At 36.1% G+C, this 20,793-nt stretch overlaps 1 protein-coding gene across 1 annotated transcript in view; it reads right to left on the bottom strand.

The window, feature by feature from the left end:
• PTPRQ (protein tyrosine phosphatase receptor type Q) overlaps positions 1–20,793 on the bottom strand; it is a gene marked incomplete at its 5' end in the record, with an annotated part of 130,414 nt that overhangs the window by 11,388 nt on the left and 98,233 nt on the right. The window contains 8 exons of the mRNA XM_082063008.1: positions 1,342–1,432; positions 6,500–6,581; positions 7,249–7,275; positions 13,704–13,748; positions 14,991–15,119; positions 16,193–16,289; positions 19,093–19,166; positions 19,612–19,834. Coding sequence (XP_081919134.1) covers positions 1,342–1,432; positions 6,500–6,581; positions 7,249–7,275; positions 13,704–13,748; positions 14,991–15,119; positions 16,193–16,289; positions 19,093–19,166; positions 19,612–19,834 — 768 coding nt within the window. The remainder of the gene's footprint in view (positions 1–1,341; positions 1,433–6,499; positions 6,582–7,248; positions 7,276–13,703; positions 13,749–14,990; positions 15,120–16,192; positions 16,290–19,092; positions 19,167–19,611; positions 19,835–20,793) is intronic.

Raw genomic sequence — 20,793 nt, forward strand, 5'->3', positions numbered from 1 at the left:
TGTTCCTGGAGTGCTAAGCAATCAAAAGTAATGTTGTTGTTAATCTAACAACAGTTGACATAGTGAAACACTAATTTAACCAATTTCCATTACTGTTTGGTCATCCTTTAATGTACCAGACGTATTTTAATATATTTTTATTGAAATGGTGAATATGTCAAACCCTCGAATTTGATGTATACATGGGAGATCCTCTGCCTAAAGGTATCCAGTGTACTTTAAACCATGCTGTTCTAGCACCGTCGTCCTCCATGTGAATCAGACAGCAGGGTCAGGGGTCTGACAGTCTCTCCTGTGTACTTGCTGTCCAGGTCACAGCTTTGAGCCATATCCTGACACTTCTACATACTTTTACATCTTTTACATATGGTAAGCTCATTATTACAGAAAAAAAAAAAAAAAAAAAGATTGAGGGTTTCCGATTTGGGCCTACGGTGTGTATGCAGAAATGACAAAAACCAGGAAAGCTCTCATATGTGAATCAGTAAATGTTGAAACCAAACATTCCAAATTTTGATGTTTGGTCCTCAACTTAGAAAAAAAAATTAACATACAAAGATAAAGATTTATGAAATTCCTCTGTTTATATTTAATTGTGAGTTACGAATATAAGTTTTTTAGTGACTGTAACTTAGACTACATCTTGAACAAGGCAGTAGATAACAGGAACAGCTGCTCTGAAAAGTTAATAGCACAGAATGTAGCATTATTAACCAAGGAATTCCATGCTCCCCATCTCACATCACAGCTAATGCCTAAAATAATAATGACATTTCTTGTCTTATTAACTGAAAAATGAAGCAGTGTTGAGTACAGAGAGACAGACTCCTGTCTCCTGTGATAAAATCTAGCCTTGGCTTATAAGTTATCATACAGTCACTCTGATCTTCTATGGAACCTTTGCAGCACATGTACACATATCCACAAGAAAGCATACCCAGGCTCCCGAAGTAGCTGAATGCACAAACATGTGGATTTTATATGTTTTTTAGAAAAATTACGTCTCACTAAAGGGAAAAAAAAAAAAAACAAACCCAAGGAAAAATGTTAAAGAGTTTGTTACATGGCTTGAATTACAAAGCTAAGAAACTTGTGAGGCTACAGTTTCTTGCACCTGCATGTTAAAGCTTGTGAGAGTAAGTTGAAAGCTACTTGCAAATAAAACTGTCTTTAAAAAAACACAATGAAAAGACAGATTACTTGACAGAAAATTATTTCATAATGTGAACATGATTGTTCTGCCATTTCAAAGACAGATCAAATAAAAATACACTTGCATTCCAAATATATGCTGCACTATCGAAGGTAGAGGGTAAAACAGATGTCAGTAAACACACATACATGGTTTTATGTTTGGGAAACGGTTCTTAGACCTGTTCCAAGGCAGATCAGCATCAGTTGAAGCAAGGTCTTCAAGAAATTTGGGAAGTTCCTGTAGAGAAATAAATGTTTGTTGGCAAACCTTTGCATTTCACCTTCAGTGAATATACAAAAATGACATAATCACTCCAGTAAGAGGAAGAATTCTTTAGTTCTCCAACAGCGTGCATTTCTAAGAACAGCTGGATGCACTACAGAGCATTCCACCTCACTGTCAACCCCAGTTACACCAGCAATGTTAGATGCAGCGCTGCAGACAATGCTGTCAAGTTGAACAATTAAAGCTTACATGAACTTTCACCTTTACAAGTCTGGATAAAGTCAGCCCCTCACCTTTGGTAGTTCTTTTCTGTCTCTTCATGAAGTCACATGCTCAGTTAGTGTGCCCTACTGACTCAGCCTTACTCTTGGATAATGCCTTTTCCTGACTCCTGTAGCTTGGGAGAGTTCTTGCCACAGCATGAGAACTGACGAGAATTTAATTAAGTTGAGACAACTGGCAATTAGCTATTGTTCACGGGACTGTGTGTGAAAGGGGTGGGAAGACTTATTTTGGGTCATACCACAGTTTCATAACTGGTCATTACCTCTCCTGCTGGAGGGCAGAGATGGATAGATTATTTGTATTGAGGAATAAACTTGATGGGGTGTTTGTGTACAGAAACAAGTATAATTTCCAAAGCTGAATAAAAGAGTGGAGACAACTTCATAACTTGTTAATGGAGAAAACATATAAAAGTGCTGATCTCCTAGCAGTGATAAGAGAATAGAAAACTCTTAGAAAAGCCAGAATTTAGCCAGGATTTCTAAGTTATCAACTACCTAAATCGTAACAGATTTTCCCTTTGTTTGACAAATGTTATTGCAACTCTGTTTCAACATCTGGCTAAGATACAAATGAAAAGATCTACCTATTGCTTTGAATGAGTACAATACAAAATTTTGTTGCTTGTGCAGAGGAATCCCTTCAAATTTTTCTTTTAATATTAAGAGTTACTCTCTGCATGGGCTACTTCGAAAATCGGGGCAGATAGCCATACTATCAGATTCAGTGTTAATTACTTTCAAGTGCTCTTTTGCACAGGTATTTGAGACAGCTTGCCTTCTATAAATAAAATGTAATGGGCAATTATTACCAAATAAATAAATAAATGAGAGAGGTAATGAAAAATGCAAAAAGCGGGAGTGTGTTTTATTTCAGCGTTTTTCTTTCACTGTTGATTCAAATATTTTGCCAGCCTTATTTGATGGGTTTGGACATTAAGAATAATTTAACATGAGCATTAGTGAAATGGCATAATTTAAAATCTTGTGTAATAAACCAAGTCAATAATTCATCTAATCTGATATCCTATTTTGTACGACGTATAATGTCTGATGTATAGAAGAGATCTCAAAACCCTTGAACTGTATTATATGCAATGTTATCCCATGAAAACTTTATTTCTTTCACCCTCTGACAAAAATTCTATGGCCTGAAGCAAGAGGACTTCACTTCTATAATTATGTCCTCAATAATTTAACTGCAGGTGCTTCTGAACAGGAAGGGAAAAAAATGGTTTCATGATAAAAGCAAAGGACTTACCGACAAGGGACCTGACTTCTTGTCCTAGCTCTGACACATATTTCCTTGGAGAAAGAATTAAGGGAAAAATTGCAGAAAACAACTAGATGCTCATCTCCCTTTGAAAACTAACAAGGCACTTGATGCCATCCATGCCCTTTGAAATCTCACTAAATATCTATGTTTCCTAGGGATGATTATACCCCTGCTAAAAAGAAAGTTTCTGACTTAAAATCACCTTATAAAGCACGTGTAACTTTACGTTTATATCTGTATGCTAAAAATCTAAAAATTAAGTTTAACAGACATGAAGCAAATAGAAAACTAAATGAAAGACTGTAATGTACTGTAGAAAAATATCTTTAAAGGCACTCTTTACTTTAAAATCTTGTCTTTCAACCAACCTCTGCCATAGTCAATGCACATTTCTTTTATCTATTCAGTTGCCTCTTTCTTTTGTCTCAATAGCCCTTAGAGAAGTAAAGCCCCAATCCTGAAACTGAACCTAGAGAAAGATCCCTGTTCTCAGACTTCTGTGAATTCCTGTCAGGTTTGATAAGAACAGTAAAACACAGCTAAGGGTGGAGATGTTAAAATTTCTCTCCTTCGGAAAGCTGAACCTCTCCCACAAACATTCTGTCATTTAATTTTCCATGAAGGAAGAACATAAACGAAATGCCTGTGGCATTTTGCAGGTAGTATGGGCCACAGGATCCCATTTCATGTGCAAGTCATGTGAACTTGAACTTGCCTCATTTGCCTCACTCCTCTGAGTCTTATCTTGCCAGTTAACTACTATTGAACTAGCAATGTTGTACAGTAATTTGTAGTAGAGAGGAAATAGAAAAGCAGATTCTGTTGTTTTTGTAATGATGCTTCCACATCTGAACAAGTGTTCAGAAGCCTCATACCAATTCTCTGCATCAGTATGAATTCCAGTCTAAATGATTATTTTCAGAACTTGGGAAAACAATTTGGATTCCCAGATTCAATAACAATTAATCACAGAAACCATATTCCTCTGCAGACTCTTTGAAATAATTAATTTGCACTTTGTTTACTGTAGGACTTTCGTGGTACTATGGTGACATTTGAAGGTATTTCACTTCTTAATTCATGAACAGAACTTACCGTAAAACACTTACAGAGTTATTTCTGTTTCAGTAATTTGCCAGTTACTAGCAAAACTTGATTTCCTAAAGGTATTGAGAGATACATGAATCATCTGGAAAGCTGGAAGTTTGAAAATCAGCTAGATGGAGGACACTCTCAGTTACTGTGGCTCCCTATGGTTTCTTTAAACTTGTCTTTTCGGATAAGACATGGATCCAGATCCATTCTGAGGTCCACATTCTCTTTTAATGTCTACACACAGACCGTGTTTACATGTGGACCGGAGATACCCAGGCACAGCAGCTTGGTCAGTCCAGTAACTTAGATGAGACCAGAAATGTTCCTGGATTTCAAGACTAAGTGAAATGCAAAGAGCCACATTTATGCTAGCAAAACTCCAAACAAGGTTTGTTGTCTACAAACTGCCTATTGTAAATGATCCCTAGACTATTTTACCTATGAAAAGGTATCTCAGAATTGTCCAGGAAGGCTGCTAGCTGAAACAGTAAAAATTCAAGATAGGGACTATACTAACAGTTTACTAGTGCAAATGATCATGTTCTCATGTCTAATTCCTTGTACACTTGAATTTACTAGTATGGAAGTGGTCAGAGAGCCCAGGTAAGCTCAGCACCATGTTTTTAGTTATGTGCTTGAGATTTAATGGTCCATGGGTTCACATCTTGAGCTCATTTTGCCTACACATATTGTAGGAGCCTTGAATCATTTATGTGAAATAAAGCGTGAATGTGGATGGAAACAATGAACATCACAAGACCTGCTTTGTTGTTGTGTGCATTGTCTGTTTCTGTACATTGTCATTTCTGATGTCATTTCAAGCACATTGTCAATCCTACTATTCATCTGGTAAGACAGGCACTACAGATACTATAGATATAGTCTCAATCATGGGACTGGACCTACCCTGCAATTCTGCCTGCTCTTGGACATGTCACCTGGGAAGACAACACTACATTCTGGAACATGGGAGCTGAAGCTCAGAGAGAAAAAAAATGGAAGCCCAAAGGACATATAAACCTGTTGATTATAAGTTGACCATATAATTTAGTTGAATGAGGCCTTGGTCTCAATACTTCTCTAAATTTGAAATGGATTGCCATGACTATTGTTTAAGTTTTAAGGCTTTTACAATTCTGTAAAGCTTTGCTAATGTGGGTCACACCTAAAGAAAGTAATACCAGAAAATTTCCAGTGATGAATGTTATTAATATGTGAAAATGTTATTGCTAGCAAAACATTTCATCTGTTCAGTCATGCGTAATATAACTATAATCACTCTTGTTCAAGTAAAATAACACTTCTACTCTTGGAAAAAAAGTTATTCTTACTTCATTTCTCAGAGAATTTTATGGTGCTTTTTATTATTAAATCCAGACCAATTTTAACTAAGGAGCATAACAAAAAGCTGTAGGAAATACCATTAATCTTTTCACACTTTTGTTGGTTTTCCCTCAGAGACTGAAATATTATAATCTAGCAGAAGAAAAGCCAATTGTTGAGTCTTCAGTTTTGTTAATCCAACTGATAAGCAACTCATGGTAAATCTATAAATCCAGGATAGTAAAGTCACTGGAGACTGACAAATTATTTTTGTGAGGGCAAATGACTGTATGTGTTTAAAATGATGGTAAAGATTCTGAAATAACAAGAAGAGAAGCTATTGTTGAGAGAAAAAAATAAGTATGACAGCCATAAATGTGTTACTTAATGAAAATAGTGAAAACTTGGAGATTTAAGTTTGAAAGCATACATGCATTGTATGGTATGTAATACATATTTTGAAAACTGTTCTCTTTTCAGGAGGAAGGACAGGCTTGCTGAGCTGGAGGCTATACACATGGAGGCTTTTCTCAAGAGCGTGACAAGTATGGCCTATTATTTGTAAAGGAGCAAAAAGCAAAGCACCATGCACAAACTTTTTACTTTCTGCTCTAAGACCTATGAAAGAAAAACATTTCTGAACTGCATGGCAGTATAACTGGGGCCTGAAAATTTCACAGAATAAATGTCAGCTGTGTTTCTGAGGTCATCATCACTCAGGAAAATGAACTTATTTAAAGCAGTTGAATATACTTCTCCATATGCTAGAAAACTATTTCTAAATAAACTGTTCTCAGGTAAACTACATATGCATTTCTACATATGTAAAAGCCTAAATATGATGGTGTTCGTGCAAAGATCAACATCTAAAGAAAATTATCTTTTGCTGACACTTTGGTAGATAATTCTGATCAGGTTGCAGCGTCGACTTCAGAATCCAAATCAGTGTAACATTACTTTCTAAACAATCAAACTGGTAATTGGGTATTGATTATCAAGGCCAGAGTCCTTCATGGCCTTGCCTGCTTAAAATGGACGTGAAATGTGACACGTTAAACGACTGAAGGTCTTGCGATGTTGTGACAACTGCTAGCAACATACCGAAAATTCTTCCTGAAACTTTAGGTTGTTGTTTGTGCAAAGCTCTTCAACATGTTGTAGGAAGGATTTCTTGCTTATTGGCCTGAAAGTAATGACAGAAGAATTAGAAACCTATAGGGAATTTCTTTGTCATTCTTCTTATTCTTATTTAACTGCAGTTTACTAATAATGTTTTCCAGTTCAACAGAAACTGATACTTATAGACACAAAATTATAAATTGCATACAGCATGCTTATTTGGTTTGTTTTCAGTCACTTAAAATAGAACCATTTTCTCTCCCTGTTCTTACCCATCACCAAATTTTTAATATTGCTAATATTAACAACACTGTTGGATAGGATTGTTTTTATAGGTAACAACATTGCAAAGTGAGGTTTTGACATTAATGTAAGTTTGTAAAGTTATCATTACATTCTAAAGTACGTAATACTTCTTTGTCACACAGAAAACATTTTATACATTGCAAGGTTTCAGACATATAAAATATTGCAGTGACCTCATTCTCATAATGACATGGTTTTTAAACCCCAAGGAGTTTAAATATCCCTGTATTACTTCCCAAGCTAAAACACAGACATGCAGACTTCACCCCAGAGAGAGAGAAAGCATTTCTCCAGTTACCATGCAATTAGTCATGCTTTTATGATTTATACGCAGCCTGGAGTTTTTTTTCTAATAAACATAGAGGAGGGAACCACACATTGAGACTCACCGATGACCACAATATAAAAATCTTTAATTAACTTACTTGATGGATTTTCTATAACTAAGTAACCTGCAACAGAGATTTTTGTTAAATGTAGCAAGCTGAGAGTTAACCAATATTGTGCATGTTAATAGGTTTTGGATGAAATACTCAAGTAACTGAAGAACCAGATTTATTTCTCTCATGGATGCAAATACTATTATATGTCAGATAACTTGGGTGATTGTGTTGCTTAGTTTTTATCTCAGGTATTGGCAGATATAGATATGGTAGTTACAGTTTCTATCATTCTCTTCAGATCATTTCACAGTGCTCTGGGCTCATATTGCCCTGGGAAATCCATACTTCCAGCACACCACTTCACATACATTGACAGGCTTCATTTTACACTATGTCCTCAATGCTGTTCTTCTAAGGACTGTTTCAGAGCACGAGGATAGGATTCATCTGACTGGACACCGACACCTATTTCTGAGTTAGTCACTCTAGATTCCTTTTGTAATCATTGAAGAGAAATAGGCGTTATTTCATATAATTTTAAGCAGATATCTAAAATAAGTCACAGATGAATCATGCTATTGGTGTGCCTCTACAGAAACAAACCAGCTATGGCTGTATTTTTAAGAGTTTAAAAGTGAGTGCTTGTTTTCATGCTCATTTTCACACGTTCACTGCTCTTTCTGGTGCATGGTGATTTTAAAAACTGGGGTGCATGTTAAATCTTTAATTTGATCCCACAGCAGGTGAAATGAAGACGATACATGAGCATCTACACTCAGGGGACTTTCAGATAGCCTTGGAACTTGGTTATCATCATCACCTCTGGCCCTTTTTAAGAACATCTCAGCCTTACGGATTTAGAAGCTAGGCTTTAGGCACTAAGACTCACAAAGCTTGTCTAAAAGACCAAGCCAAAAAATTTGAAGTAATACAGTTTAAAAGATAATTTGCTTCTTCAAAAAATCTCTAAGTATGCCTTTTATATGTCTGTCTCTCCAAAAATCATACATTCTTATGTACAAATATTACAAAAATTATTCTATAATACAAACACATATGTCTATTTTTAGTAGAATAATTTATTAGAAAAGCCAACAGTTTGCTTTAAAAATACTTCGTTTTGTGAAATTATTCTTAAATATTTAAATTTTAAATTAGATAATAAAACAAGATTAATACAATTGTTGAATAATTTATTATTAACCATCAGAGAAGCTAATTTCAAAGCTACTAAGGATTCCTTTGTGGTACATACTTTATTAAGACAGTTCTCTTCAAACAAAGCAATCTGGCTGTGAAAGCCTTGCGTCAGTCTCACTGGAGTAAAAAGGAGCATAAGAATTCACAGAAAAAGGCTTAAACTTGAAGTGGATGCTAGGACAACTGAAGGAGAGCTTTAGGATGAAAAAGAAGGCAATAAGATGACAGAGCAAGCAACTATATTCAGACTTTTTTAGAAATCCAGCTGTTGCTTACTGTATCACTTATATTGTTTGCATTGCATGGCAGATGAAACTACCTTCTAGTAATATGAACAACATCACAGAGCTAAAGTTTCCTGAAAAAAAAAAGTATTCATAATAGCTGTGCCAATGTACTACATGCAAATATATTTGTCTTTGAGCAGAAAATAAACTTTTTTTTTTTTGAAGGCCTTTTTTCGGGACAAAATTATAAGCAGGCTGCAAAGAAATTGCACTTGTTTTTCTTTTGAATTCACCTATCTTCACCATAGAAAAACAAAGTCATCTCCCAATTGACATCTCCATTATTATATGAATACTGTTGACTTTCCTCCTCTCAAATTGATATAAATTAGGGGCTTACTGCTCCTAATTTGCAGTAAGCAAATGCAGTTTTGTCATTAGGGAATAAAAGTTACCGCTACGCTGTACATGAAGAACCTGGGTACATCATTCATTGCTTCATTGCTGGAGGTACATGGATCCAACGACAAAGAACATGAGACAAGCAGCACCATTAACGCCAACTTACTCAACAATAATTCTTTTTTGTTACTTTCACTCAAAGCAGGGAAATAAAGCACTGATATAGCTCAGGGAATGAACAAAACAGTGTTACATAAGTTGCTTTCTAGTTCATTTTTAGTATTAATAACAGGTGTTATTTTTTAAAGGCATAATCATATATTATCTTTCACAAGCAGTAAGCATTTTTAAAGAAGGCACCTGCAGATTGACAGTTTAATCTATCTGAGGGCAATTAAATGAAGAATTTGATGTTTAGAAGTACGGAGCTCTCACACTTCTTTGGCAGTTTGGAGAGTAAGATGATTTAATTTAAACACATAGGAAAATTAATGTCTAACTTGAAGACTGTGACAAAGATGTTGGCTTTGTTGTGTAAGAAGGGATGAATTTTATGTGCTCACTAAAGACTTACAGCTCTGCTCGGTTTCAGCATCCTCAAGCTTCAAAAATTAGCATTTTTTCCAAGTCTCTTGACTTGGAATGTGTAATAATAATCTTATGGTATTTCATCAATTAACAAATTCTCATCTACCTGTAATCTTGTTCTCCAGATTTCCCAGTCTTTTGTATAAAACATAAAAATATAGATATCACTAGATTTTGATGAGCACAATTTAGAATCAAACCAAGAAGTTGCAAATTTCCCTGTTTCAGCTGGACAATTCCAGATTCCCACTTGTCTGACTTTGAAACTAGGAAAGAAAAACATTCTCAGAGATAAAGAATGCTTTATTGCCTTAAATCTGATTTTCTTTTAAAATAGTGTATTGTTTCATGTGGGGGATTTTTTTGAAGTCTATCAAAAATCTGAATCCCACTCAGATTACTTATGATAGAGCTAGAAAGAAGCCATTTATTTGTGTTGGCAGTGATAACTGAAGACCATATTGTCACACAGACGTGGCTTTCTCTCTGGGTCAATCATCTGAAAACCACAGGGAATTAAAACTTCGTCCAAATAGAAAACAACAGAAATGAGTATGTAGGCAAAAGGCTTAACTCATAAGCACCATTGACACTTCCTAGGACCAACAGAGGAACTAATTTTTAGCAAGTTAATTGAAAGCAATATGGAGCTTAACCCTTCCTAAATATTAAAGGCCTAAGGAAAGAGAACACATGCTCATTTCTTCCATTGTACCAGAACACGTACATTCATAAACCTTGTACTACTGGGATGCAAAGCTCGGGAAGCCTGTTTTCGGTAGGTGATTAGTAAACAAAAACTTGTTGAAAAAAAAGCAAGGCAGGAGCCATGCCCAGCACCACTCTAAGAGAGAAGAAACATGGTATAGAGAAAGTATTATCTGTGCAGAAGTGTTACCTTGAATACAGACACTTCCTGAATACAGGCCACAGTGTCTGTAATTCAGAAATACTTCCTCTGAATCTGTGCCTCATTTACTCGACAAACTGCCTCATGCGGGATAAAACAAAAGCCTCAAAGCATCCACCACAAGGTGTATTTTTTCAAGGAAAAATTTTAAGAAACAGGGACCTACATGGCTCTATCCTTGCTGCAGAAACCACTTCAAAACTGGGGTGCCAGAGAAGTTGTCTCCTAGGTGAGCACCTGGAGTAGGGAAGGGTTACTTGTCTCTCACCAAACCCTGTGTGTCCTGAAAATTCATTGAGAGAGTCTATTCACAGAAGATGAATGTCTGCTTTTAAAGGTGACTTGCCCTATGGACATGTTACAAAAAGTAAATGATGAGAGGCCCCAGTATATGTATATTCAGAGTGCCTAGTGATCCAATGTTTAATCCAGTTTAGACTGATGGACTATGTATGTTTTAAGCAACAGTTGTTTTTTTCTGTTCTTGCCTGTCTCATACCATTTCTATCATCATGGAGATCAGTGTATGTCCCAAACATTCAAAGTCAGCATTTTGGCTTCATAAAGTGGATCTCATTTTCCACTGAATTCAGTAAGACTTAACTCCCTGCATGCCCTCTGAAACTATAGCCCATTAATTAATTGCCTAACAAAGACTTGCGGAGAGATGGTGTATACATATTAGCTAGTATTAATAAATTTCAGACACTTGAAGTTTTTCAAGTAATTTTTTTATGACCATTATGTTAAGAAATTACTACAGGGAGCTGTGATTTGCCATGAATTTCCTGATTTGAAAAAAATGTTGGCCCAAAAAAAGTTTCAAAATTGGCAAAATGGTATACTTGGCACTTCTAAATTTGATGTTTCTTCTACTTAAACTGACTTTTGTAATGCAAGATAATTCATACTAAAAAAAATATGAAAATGTATGAAATAAAATGTTTTGATTAACCTATACTGAACATTTGCTGAGTTTTGCTTCTTTAAACTTTTCAAGCTTTTGAATTGTTGATCTGCTAAAAATGATAAAAAAAAATATTTCCAGTCATTCTTACAGAACAGGAAAATCCTCTTCTACTTCCTTTTATTTCTCATGTGATCCCAGCTGCACAGATTTTTTTGAGAATATGAGCCAAGATCATAGGCCATGATCCACTAAACATGAGAGAATGTCTGAAGAGACAATGCAGGAGAGACAGTCAAGAAGAATCTCACAGAGCAGGCTAGAGTATTTTGATTCTGTGGATGGACGGTGTCAGCTGCAAGTCCATGCTTTACTGATTTATAGTAGCTAACCTAATAAATAATATACTGGTTGAGAAATGACAAAACAGTTGGTTTCCAAAGCATCTCCTTTAAATGAACACTGAACTGGATCATTGGTAGGTACAGAAAAAATCTATACTGCTCTTTTATTCACCTACGATTTTCACACAAACTCCCCATCACCCTTTTAGGGTAGGAAGTACACTTAGTTGGACAATTAAAATCAGATTTCAGCTGACTTATTGCTACCCAAGAAATACAAACAACCCAGCCTGGAAAAGGAAACTGTCCATCTATGTTTTCCTCATACATTTACAAGATGTCATGAATTGAAACCGGCATTCTGCAGCACAGCAAGCATGGCAAATGCAGCCAACATAGGCCAGTAGGTTATGCAGATACAGTGATGCACAGTCCCATTCCAAATGCTTGGTAGATGTATGAAGGTTACACTGTAGTCATCAACATGTAATACAATAATTTATCATGCTAACATGCCACTGCTTTAACCACAAATCATGAGAATTATAAATACAACACAAGAACTGGAACTGTGATTGACTTCTACGTAGCTATTCCCTGAATGCAACAGCTACAAAAGCTCTTTAATGGTGTAACTGTGGAAGTCTGAAAACAGGTAGCAAAACTATTTTAGACGTCAGATTTTGCAGTAAGCTGCCTTGCTTCTGCCAGCTTCTTGATCCAGCTCATTGTTACCAGGAAGGATGTATCTATTAATATGTGAAAGACAGCATTAAATATATCTAAAATCTCTCTTTTGGCCACTGAAATTGCCAGAACAGCATCTTAGACATACTGAAACATTCTTTAAAGCTTTAAAAAAGCCATAGTAAACTAAAAAGTTTTCAGCAGATATCTTGCCCCTCATTACTGTATGTATGTTACCAGTTAGGGTCCCCTAGTATGTTTACTCATTTCCAGCTGAAAATATAGCATGAATCATATCTTGAGTGCCTTCCTTTCAGACTTCCACAGCTTGTTGTAATGTCCAACAAAAGACCTGGGCAAGAAGCCTGCTGTAGCTTCAGTGCAGCTACTGTTTGAAAAATAATAATCCAAAATTTAACAGCTGGATGCTGTACCTTTGAAGAATGGCAGAAGAGCAGAGTCTTTGCTTTTGGCCATTAAAGGAGTGGGGAAGGAGGAAATAGAAAAATACAGAGGGTAAGACATGCATAAATTGCAAATCAAAATGTGAGACTGACATTAAGAAAAGGGTGATGTAACTAAAACTGCTGAAGCACTGTCCAGTAAAGGCCTTGCTGTGCATAAATCACATAACAAAGTGCACATAAATATGAAATATTATAGTTAGCAAGTACCCTATAGAGTTTGAGACTGTATAAATCCAAACTATATTACATATAATTGAGACAGAAAAGTGGTAGAATCGTGGTCTACAAACTCATTAAGGATTTGACTATAACAGTGTAGATATGTTGCTGAGACTGTAGTGGTGTAGTACAAAACAGCTGCAGTATAAGTGAGTGCAAAAGGCAGTTGAGGAAAAAAATAAACCTCCTAAGTACATTGTTCTAACTGCCAAAGGAAAGAAACAGCGTGTTTCTTCTGTTACATTTGCACCACATTTGCTTCAAGGATAGATTGTATATGTCAGTGCTATGTCATCAGAATCTGTTATAATTTCCATGTCAATTGACCTGATTTATTTCAAAGTAGTTGTGGAACTGTTGTATGTTAGGGACTACAAATAAACAGGATTTCATTATGACAAACACCACTGTTTGTCATTAGTACAGCTGCAAAGATTGACATTTCATCTTGGTTAACTATAATCATTCAATATGGTATGGCAGCACACAGGTTAAGAGAACAGAACAGAAAACACACCACACTGCTTCAATAATGCAAAAACTTACTGGATGACAAATATCTCCTTGCGTCTAAAGAAAAATGAAGAGTATCTGGAAGTAAAATCCATTAACACTTTAGTATATAAACAAAATTAGTACTAGTCTTATTCAGCTAACAGTTTGGAAACAAGCCCATTTCGAAGATCCATCAAGATAATTTATATAAGTTGCAGTTATAGTCCATTGGCAATAGAGCGTGTTTTCCAGAGCATGTTTCCATTGTTATTAGCGGGTACTAAACAACACTATCTGAAAGACACGTGTTCCACACAGAACATAGCACATCCATTACGTCAATGATTTCCAGATGATTCATAGTATGTTTTCTCATCTGTTACAAGCAGCCGCTCCTGCATGCACTATTTTGAACAGGTTTGTACCTGCAATCAACTTACTCTGTACCACACACATAGATATACACACACTCAAACAAAACAGGTCAACAGCTACAACCTTTCATCTTCCAGCTCTTCCCAGTCTGGAACAGTAGGATCCCTGACTGCTGGGGCAAGACTATTTTAGGCTTCTCATCTTTAAGGAGACTGCCTACCACAGTGCTTCATCTGTGACACAGCAGGGAGAATACAGACAGGTAAAGAATGTTCACTAAACATTTCTAACTCAGTTGGATGTCCTATATTATTGAGAACCATCATTATATTTACTCGGTGAACAATCTCCATATTTCTGGCAGTCAGAAAGAGCAGTTTTCCTTCTGATAACTATCTGTTATGAGATTCTTTGTTGGAGGGAATATATGAATACCCTGGAACTGTGCATATGTCTTAAAGGAGTAGATGTCAGGATAACCACTGTGCTGACCACCACGGAAATCCAGATGTTATGCAAATCACCTTGTGAAAAAACACTTTCCAAATATCAGTTAAACAATGCCAGATTTGCTCTTGAATTAGCTGACTGTGACTTCTGGGAGTTTGACTCTTTCAAAATGCTTATGTAGGTTTGCAGTCTACACCAAACACTGGGCCATCAAACAAACTTATAAATTCTGCGTGTTTAAAAACAAAGCCTTTTTTTTTTTTTTTTTTTGCTAACACAATTAAACAGTGATTTGCACTTAGATCTTTATCTTGTTGTAAAAAGAGCTGAAGATTAAGTGATTTTCTAAAAGCTAGTGAGAAGTGTCTTGAGGGTGGAGGTCATTCTTTGAAAGAGGATCTCAGTGACCTGTGTAAATAAGAACACCACAAACACTTCCAAACAAGCAAAGGTCAGAAAGGGGTCATGGCTAAGCCCCTTTGGACTACTGTTTTGCCTAAGGAGTATGCTTACCGCGTAAATCTCTCATCCTTCAGCTCCAGGTCTGCCACTGTGATCAACTGATCCAGCTTAAATTTTGTGTCAATAATTTCAGCATCTCGTGGGGAGTATGTGCCTCCCTCCTTTTGCTTTTGTCGAATTCTAAACAGAAAATAATAGTGAAAAATAAACATGCAAAAGATTTAAGGATGTATATGTAAATACTGTGATTGAACACTGAAAAGTTATTACTGGAAACCTTGTATTTTATTCGGTTCTCCCTTTTTACCATGTAAATTAGTCAAATCCAGCAGTTATGTTTGTCTAAAACTAGTAGAGAAAGAATCTAGCCTATGTATTCTTTTAGTTTTCTGTGGGACTATGGTGGGTCCGTGGATTCCCTGACAGAGGGCATGGGAACAGAAATTAGCCTTGAAGATATTAAGGCCTACCCATGAGAAAGATGGGAGTAAAGGAGTATCCGGAGATGTTAAGGATGTACCCGTGAGAGAGAAGGGAGTAAAAGTAACATTGATGATAGCAAAAATAGCCAATGAGATGTTACTGCTGTAACTTGTAACCAATAGTGAAGAGACACATGAATTGCTCAAACTGTATACAAATGCACTTGTGGTAATAAATGGATCTACTACTTTCATCCTGGAAGAACTTGGTCTATGTCATTTGTCCATCTCAGCCGCAACAGTTTTCCTACATAAATTGTTTGGTAATGCCTGAATCATGCACCTGAGAAAGAACAGAACTTCTGTCAAAAAAGCAAACTAACATCACACATGCAGCACCCAGTCTGCTCCTTTACACAGGCATTTTGTTCACAATTTGAATTTAGAGGTCCATTTCTCTTTCACGTGTGAGACTTCAGTGTATTTATTATAACTGACAAATTCATTAGTAAGACAGAAAAGAGAATTTAGAGTATTTACTTCATATCAAGCTTTCAATAGGGTTAGCCATCATGCTAACTCCAGCCAGCTGACACTCTGATCTGTATCTAATAGAAGTGACTCTGAAAGTGCAAGATGAGCTACTGCTCTGACATACCCTGTAGAGAAGGTTTTTTTCCCCCTTCATCTATGGAGGTTTGGAGGTTATGCTCACTAGGCTGAAGCTAGCCTTTGTGAATGTTTCTCTAAGTTTCCCAATTGCTTAAACTGTTCTTTAAAACATTTTTGAGTGCTTGCAAACATGATATGGCAAGAACACATAAATCTCACCTTGCAAAAGCATATACTGCAGCCACCAAAAGAACGGAAAGTATGCACAAAGTAACAGCAAGAATAACTTCTACAGATCTTCCCGACATCCCTTCACCTGCAACAGAAAGTGAAAAGCTAATATTTCATAGATTCACCTCAATCTGTACATTTCTGACAGGTTGAAATCAAGCAATGAAGTGAGACGGACTCTTTTTTGTCTATACAACTGTATCTGTTTTGTGTCAGTCGAAGAGCTGCCCGAGAAACAAAGATATAACAAAATCAGAAATTATTTATTTAAAGGTTCCTAAGTATTGCTGATCTATGTAATACATAATGCTAATAGTACACGTCTGTAGCTATATGTGCAGCCATCCTCTGGTGCTTTTCAGTTTTACCTGCTAAGCGGGTTGGTAGGTCTCCACCACAGTAACATCAGCCTGAACACTGAGCTGAGCTCCTGCTTCAGCCTCTGCACAGTGAAGAACAGACACGGTGCTCCATCAGCCAGAAATAATCAAGTTCCAGAAGTGGAAAAGGAAGAGCCACAACTCAAAAGCAATGAGGCTTGCAGCCATCACTTACAGACACAAAATAAAAGGTGCGATTTTGGAAATACTCTCCTCAGGGTGCTGAAGGAACCCACCTGGTGATTGGATGTGAACTTTCTGGATTAATCTGCCTCACTGACCATTAACTTATGCTCTTTATTTATGTGGGAATTAGTGATATTGTTAGGAATAACCCACAGTAGTGCAAAAGTAATCATAAAGGCCTTTACGATAAAAAGGCAAAGGTGTTGGCATTCTAACCAGTCCTTCCAGGTGAGAATGAAGGCTCATGAAGAGACTGATAAACCATTTAGATTAGTAATTACTAGACCTCTTTTTGAACCTCTTTGGTGCTAAATTTCTGAGACTCATTTAATTTCTCAACCTTCCTGGTAGTCATGTCCCCATTTCAACCTCAGCCTCCTTTTTCCTTAGGCACATAGTGGAAATAAGTAAAGCAAGGGATTACTACTGCTGGTATTCTTCACCTAGGTAGGTTTCTATGCAAAAGGCAGTGTCAGAAAACCCCATTTTGTTTATTTCCTGTCTCACCAGCTTTGTATTTCACATGGAAAAATTCTACACTTACACAGGACTACCAGCTTCCCCACAACGATTTGCTGAAGTAGGTATCAGAGTTTATGAAATGGTTATAAGCTGCCTTGATGTATTAGAAGTTTAAACAATATTTGTCACCACATCTTAATTATCTCATGGAAAAATCCTGACCTTTCATTGTAGTATGGACGTTACTTTTGCAATGTCAGTCGTGTTATGAGGAAGAAACTCCACTTCCCCAGCTCAAGAGGAAAGTTGTGGTATGCCAAGTATGGTTGAGTGGGAGCACCATATTAAAATGTATCCTTTTCTTTAATTAAAAAATCATGATTGCAGCTTTGCATTTCAATATTTTCTGCTTCAGCGTTCCTCCCTAGCAAAATTCCTATTGTTTAACAAGAGCATCTGACATCCGTCACAGAGAACTCTCTCACAGGTTTTCCATATTTTTTTCTGCTTCAAACATATTTAACATGCAGTATTAAATTGCATAGACACAAGCTTAGCCTTCTGGTTTTCCAGATCAAAGACCTACCTATTCTATAAGGAGATTTAAAAAACAAAATAACCTAGCCATTCATATCTCTGACAAAATTCAAATTAGTCTTTTATCTACTAATATTAAAGTGTCATGCTGGAAAAACACAAATTTCAGTGATTATTAAGTTTTCTTAAATTATTTCTTTAAGTATTGCAGAGTTTCCTGTTAGAAACAGGAAAGTTTCCTGGAGGACTGGATAGTCAGACTAATTTCTGGTAGACTTGTTTTCCTTAACTGGACACGTAGTCTTTCTTTCACTGGGCAAGCTATTTGCTTCATTGCTTTAGAACTTTTAAACTTAGAACACGTAAAGATAACTTTTATGTTGCAGTTTCCAAAACATTCAAGGCTAGAGAAATAGCCACAGATCATTTCAGAATATTCAAGTAGTGAATTAACATTTGAAGATCGTCAGTATCAGATCATGTAACGAATTTCTAACATGGATTAAATGAATAAGGGAGCTCATATCACAGAAGAGAAATGCCAAATGAAAATTATGTGCCCACTAAAATTCTTCTGGGTACTCAACCAGTTGTCTTGGGATCCCTTTTCAGAAAGTCAGGGCTAATGCTTAGCTAAGTAAGTTTTGGCTTACCAATAGATTAAAAGAATTTACAGATCTTATTGCAATCTGCTATGAGAGTTCATTCCCAGTTTTGGGGGTAAATCAACACTGCCATGGAATAATTTATTTATTTATTATTTATTATTAAGATTTGAGACCCCATAACAGCTGGCCTATTGGTCAGGGACATCAGAACCAGAGGGGCTCTATAAGATGATATTAATTCACAAATTAATCTGGAGCTTTGTCTGTATCTAATGGCTGAAGGGTGAAAGGGTCGTGTCCTCATATGAGCTGCCACTAGAAGGAACGATCTGCAGCCAAGAGGTTTCCTACACTGGGCTCACTGGAATAGCTCCACATCCAACATAGATGGAAACAGTACAACATCTGGCAGCTCACCAAGCAAGATGAGCTGTCCTGGCAAAATGGTAATTTTACCAATATGACTGAATTTCTGCTAAAGAACTTTGTCAATAATGCTTCTTCATTTAACAGTCCAGGCTGAGGTAAGACTCCTTGACAACCTCAAAAGAACATACAGGGAATTAATATGTTTCCTCAGCCATGATGGTTAAACTAGGTCCAACAAAAGCAGAGATTATTTACTTCAGGAAAAACATTTTACTAGAAAGAAATGTGGAATTGTAGACATTCTTTGGAAATAAAGAAATATTTTAATAAATGATACTTTCCTTACCTAAAGTTTTGATAGGGTCAGAATAGTCAGAATCTGTAAACTGTCCTTTAATGTTAGTTGCTCTGAACTTAAATCTGTGAAATAAACCCAAGAAAACTAATGAAATGAAAGTTTATGTGTATTTTCTTAATTATTATTTCACTTAGAAACTAACAACTATTTTTCAGTTTTAGCATAATATAAACTGGAATCATTATTCACCTGCCAAAGTGACATTATGACAGACATCAAGGACACAGTGTCAATTCTTAAACATATAACCAAACTATGTGAATTACTTATCTCGAATTTGCACTTATTTAATTTAGAAGCTCAATAAGAATCTTTAGTTACCTAAAATATTTTTTTTAAACTGTCTTCCATATTTATGCTCAGCCAAAAAAATTAAAACTAGAGACACGTGAAGATCATTTCAATCTCCACTTTTTCGTAATTGAACTACACATTTTGTATGCTTGTAGAAATGTATATTTCACTTAAATCTTTCTCTTGGTCAAACATAGAGACAAATGTACTTACAGGTACTGCTTTCTTGGTTTCAGTGGGCCATTACATATTTTGTCTTGACTGCCTGATATCATACATGTAGTATCAGCACCTATGATATATATCTCTTCTTTGCCACTCAGATTTTCTTTTCCTTCTATACATGGTGGGTTTGGAAAGCCTTCATTTGTAAAATATGGCCTCGGTCTGTTGAAGTAGGCATCATACCACTTAGTAACATTCCCATCATGCTGAGCTATTGTCAAGAAAACAAATAATCAGAAACAATTTACATTCTCACCAGACTGTAATTAAAGAAGTTAAATATGAAATTATTTTTTTAAGAACTTAGCATGCTAGCAATACCATTTACACAACTAAGTTTATAACTGTGTTTGCACTTGAACCCAAATTTCTATGTTTTGCTAGCTCGGAGTAAGTCAGCTGAATCATAAGTAGAAAATTTCAGGGGTAGTCTCACACAAGAGCTCTGCATGTAGAGAATATCACTTGTGCAAGACACTTGACTTTGAACTCGAGCATGGCTAGCAAAGATGGTAAAAAGACAGTAGAAGACAGTAAAGACTGTTGCATAAATGAATTTACTAGGTTTCTGTAAGTGACCAGTACTCAGCAACTCAGGAGAAAAAGCTTCAAAATGTGGCTTAACATGGTATTTGCGTATCTATCAGTTCAAGAGAATCTTCATAGCAAGAGCTATGAAGTAAATGTCTGTAGCATTAGTACTAAAATGAAAAATTCAGAAAAAGGTGGGAGACTTAATGTGAATTCACTTAATGTGAATGCTTTACACATTCTAACCCACAGTCTACAGAAGGGATTTATATAAATCCCTCTGCCCCCGTTATGAAATGGAAATATCAGCTGCACATGACTGCATTCTTTTATAGGCAACACTAGTAGCAACAGAAGAACCTCACAAAAAGCAGCTTTCACAAATGCCTTTTTTTTTTTCAAGGAAATAGGAAGTAAGGAAAAGGTAACGATAACAATTGTTGGCAAGTGTTTCCAAAATTCAGTACCCAGTCAACAGGTATTGTGAAAGACATCGTTCCTCTTAGTACTGTTGCCACAGGTAAAGTTATGTTGTTAGCTGTTTTCTAAAGTGAAATTAGTGAGTACGAAGAAAAGAAATAAAAAAGACAAACAGCCTGAAAATAAATAAATAAATAAAAATAAAAAAAAAATCAATAG

The sequence above is a fragment of the Streptopelia decaocto genome (assembly GCF_964273445.1).
Source record: "Streptopelia decaocto genome assembly, chromosome: 1".
NCBI classification, from domain to species: domain Eukaryota; kingdom Metazoa; phylum Chordata; class Aves; order Columbiformes; family Columbidae; genus Streptopelia; species Streptopelia decaocto.